The sequence below is a fragment of the Branchiostoma floridae genome, chromosome 3 (assembly GCF_000003815.2).
Source record: "Branchiostoma floridae strain S238N-H82 chromosome 3, Bfl_VNyyK, whole genome shotgun sequence".
In the NCBI taxonomy this organism is placed as follows: domain Eukaryota; kingdom Metazoa; phylum Chordata; class Leptocardii; order Amphioxiformes; family Branchiostomatidae; genus Branchiostoma; species Branchiostoma floridae.
The window spans coordinates 28,968,056-28,971,204 of NC_049981.1; the positions used below are offsets into that span (position 1 = coordinate 28,968,056).

The following is a 3,149-nucleotide window of genomic DNA, read 5'->3' on the forward strand; positions in this document are numbered from 1 at the left end:
TCATTTCTTAGGAAAATGTCTCTATTAATCATAATTAGCACTGAATGCGAAACAATTAAAATTGCAACTTGTTTTCGACCCATTCCATACAGGGCATGTAACAAACATTAACGGTAACGGTAACGTTTGTTACAACGGAACACTTAACTAACTAGCCTTCTTTCTTCGAATCTAGAATTCAGTTTGTTTTGTCAAATTTACTAGAAGTTGAATCCTGAACGCAGGGCGAACATTATAGCGATCCCCGGTCGTTAGATTCTCATGCTAAATCTACAGCAATTTTGCCGGGTTGCCCACAACGATAGACAATAACAGTCGCACAACGTGTTGTCTGTTTGAAAACTTCAGATTGTGAACCTTCACGGTGAACCTTTTCATTAAATCTCTGACATGCAGTAATTTTCCCGCGCATTTTGAGTCCTTTGAGTGACAAATTTCAAAATTCGTTTTGATATTGTAGCATTACTGACCATGTCATGAAATTTCATTTTTCCTCTCAGCAGTAACTTATGATTTCTGCACACTACAGTTAAACGGAGGGTGGGCGCTGTCACCCTGGGCACGAGACGCCCTGAACTTTAACCCTAAACAGCTGACTGGCGGGAAAACGTTGCGGAAGTGGAATAACGAGGGACACCAACAACAACATGTCGGGATGCAGCTGTGCGATTCTGTGCTTGATTTTTCTTCTGTTAACTGTCGCTTGTTCACCAGATAACGTTGGTGGATTGACAACTTACCATGTGCACGTTGACGCCTCCAAAATCGTGCAAAACTTGACTCATTTCTGGGAGAGCACGGGATTTTGGTGAGTATCTACAAGTAGATGAGATATGGATAGGGGTTGTAACGTTACGTCTGATATCCAAATTACATGGACAGAATATAGAATAGAATGTTTTTTGGTAGTGTATAGACTACAGAGGCCTGTTGCGTAGGGCTATATATGGCCATATATCGGTACACAGTATGTAGCAGCCTGTCACTAGTTGGTGTCATGTGATTTTTGTGACCTCGTATGACCTCACAATATGCAATACTTCCTCCTCAAACGTCCTTTAATACACCACAGGGACTTCACCTTCTTGTGGTAGCAGAACACAGTTTTTCGCCTATGAGGATATACATGGTTAAAGACCCCAAAGTGAGGAGTTTCAATGCCTCAAAATGTATAGCAGGGTGCAAAATTAATTTACGAGGATTGTGTATGTTGAAGTTCAGTGTAGAATCTACAAAATATGTGAAAATGAGCTTAAGTTTGTCAGCTTGTTCTCCTATAAAAAGACACTTTTTTACACCAGCAGAGGTCACCATACTGCAGCTGACATACAGAAGTTGCCGGGAACAGGATTCATGCGACAAAACAAACATCCATTTATCGGTAGCTGAGCATTTACTTGAAGTCCCATTAGTGGTCACTAAAAGACAAATTTGACTGTAATTTGTTATACGGCCACGTGGTACACCCGATCCCTCGATCTCGGAATTTAAGCAACGCGATGGTCTGGTCAGTACTTGGATGGGGGACCAACCAAGGACGTCCGGATTGCTGTAGCCTCACAAAGCTTTCCACAAAATCGTCTTCCGGGAGGGACATAAAACGGGGGTCCCGTGCTCGAGGAGGTGCCTCGACCACGTTTAACAGCCCCATTACTCATAATTTGGGTACCTACTGGCTGGCAAAATACACCTGGTGATTATTATCATTTATTATCATTTACCTGTCTCTACAGTCCCCCTCTTCCTCACCAGAGGGCAGACCAGTATGATCTGAGTGAAGATGAGGTTCAGAACTTGGCCCTGATTGGCTCGGTACCACTGGGTGGTATCAAACAGGTCCGTATCCATTGGCTACTGGATCTGGTCACTGCAAGGTATGTCAGCTGATAAATCTTACACTCTCAAAGAATCAGTGCAATGGTTCAGTCAGTAGAATGATTGCACAGCAAATAAAAGGACATACTATTTTTTTCATCATCATTGCCTTCACCAAGAAGGTTATATTTTTGGTTATGGCATGCTGTTGTGTCTGTATATGTAGGTCAACAGCATACAACTTAAGAAGCTGAGGCCACACCAATTTAATTTCTTGGTTCACGGATTCGCTCGCTCCTATTTTTTGGAAAAAAAAAAAAAAATTACCACTCAGCAAATTTTCACCATCAATGAAACCATTTGCCAACTTTCTGGTGTAGCAAACATAAAAACTGACACTACTTTTGTAATTTTCAATGAACAGGTGCTGTTTCCGTACAGTAATAGTGTTTTTGTACTTTTTTCAAGCTGAAAATTTTTTTTTCTTTATGTTTGGGATTAGCCTTTACCTTTACCCGAACCATTTTACAATTTTTATTTTTATTTCGCCCTCTCGCTCCATATTTTTTTATGAAAAAATCTGTGAACCAAGAAATTAAATTGGTGTGGCCTGAGTGTGGATTTTCATGATATTTAGAATTTGAGTAGCACGGCTGCCACACTATTTTTCATCATCATTACCTTCACCAAGAAGGTTATATTTTTGGTTATGGCATGCTGTTGTGTCTGTATATGTAGGTCAACAGCATATAACTTAAGAAGCTGAGTGTGGATTTTCATGATATTTAGAATTTGAGTAGCACGGCTGCCGCACGGCTGCCGCACGGCTGCCGCACGGCTGCCGCACGGCTGCCGCACGGCTGCCGCACGGCTGCCGCACGGCTGCCGCCAATAGCCAATATATGAAACACTGTGAAGTTTCTCCATGCCTTATTAACGTTTAGTGAGCAGTACTCTTTTTTTGTCTGTTTACTTGTGATGTCTTATTATGGTAGACTGGAATCAGGACATCCAGTCTATAACTTCACCCTACTGGATAACCTGGTGGACAACCTGTGGCAGAATGGCCTGTATCCAGGCTTTGAGCTGATGGGAAATCCTTCCAACATTTTTACTGACTTTGAAAACAAGACTCAGGTGTACATGTGGAGAGACCTGGTTTATCAGCTGGCAGATAGGTACATTGGTAAGTAATGATATGTGTCACATGGCTACATGATGTTCCATAGGCTACTGATTAATCATCCAAAATAGATAACTGGCATAAGAATAAAAATCAAGGCCTTTGCCATTATGTTATTGTTAATGGCACAGCCTACGTTCATTTCTGAATA

At 41.5% G+C, this 3,149-nt stretch overlaps 1 protein-coding gene across 1 annotated transcript in view; it reads left to right on the plus strand.

Annotated features, from left to right (window-relative positions):
- Positions 1 to 582: 582 nt before the first annotated feature.
- The window catches only part of LOC118412356 (alpha-L-iduronidase-like), an 11,761-nt gene continuing 9,194 nt past the window's right edge, over positions 583 to 3,149 (plus strand). Inside the window, exons 1-3 of the mRNA XM_035815176.1 lie at positions 583 to 808; positions 1,734 to 1,874; positions 2,811 to 3,001. Of these exons, the coding sequence (XP_035671069.1) occupies positions 648 to 808; positions 1,734 to 1,874; positions 2,811 to 3,001 (493 nt within the window). The 5' untranslated portion in view covers positions 583 to 647. The remainder of the gene's footprint in view (positions 809 to 1,733; positions 1,875 to 2,810; positions 3,002 to 3,149) is intronic.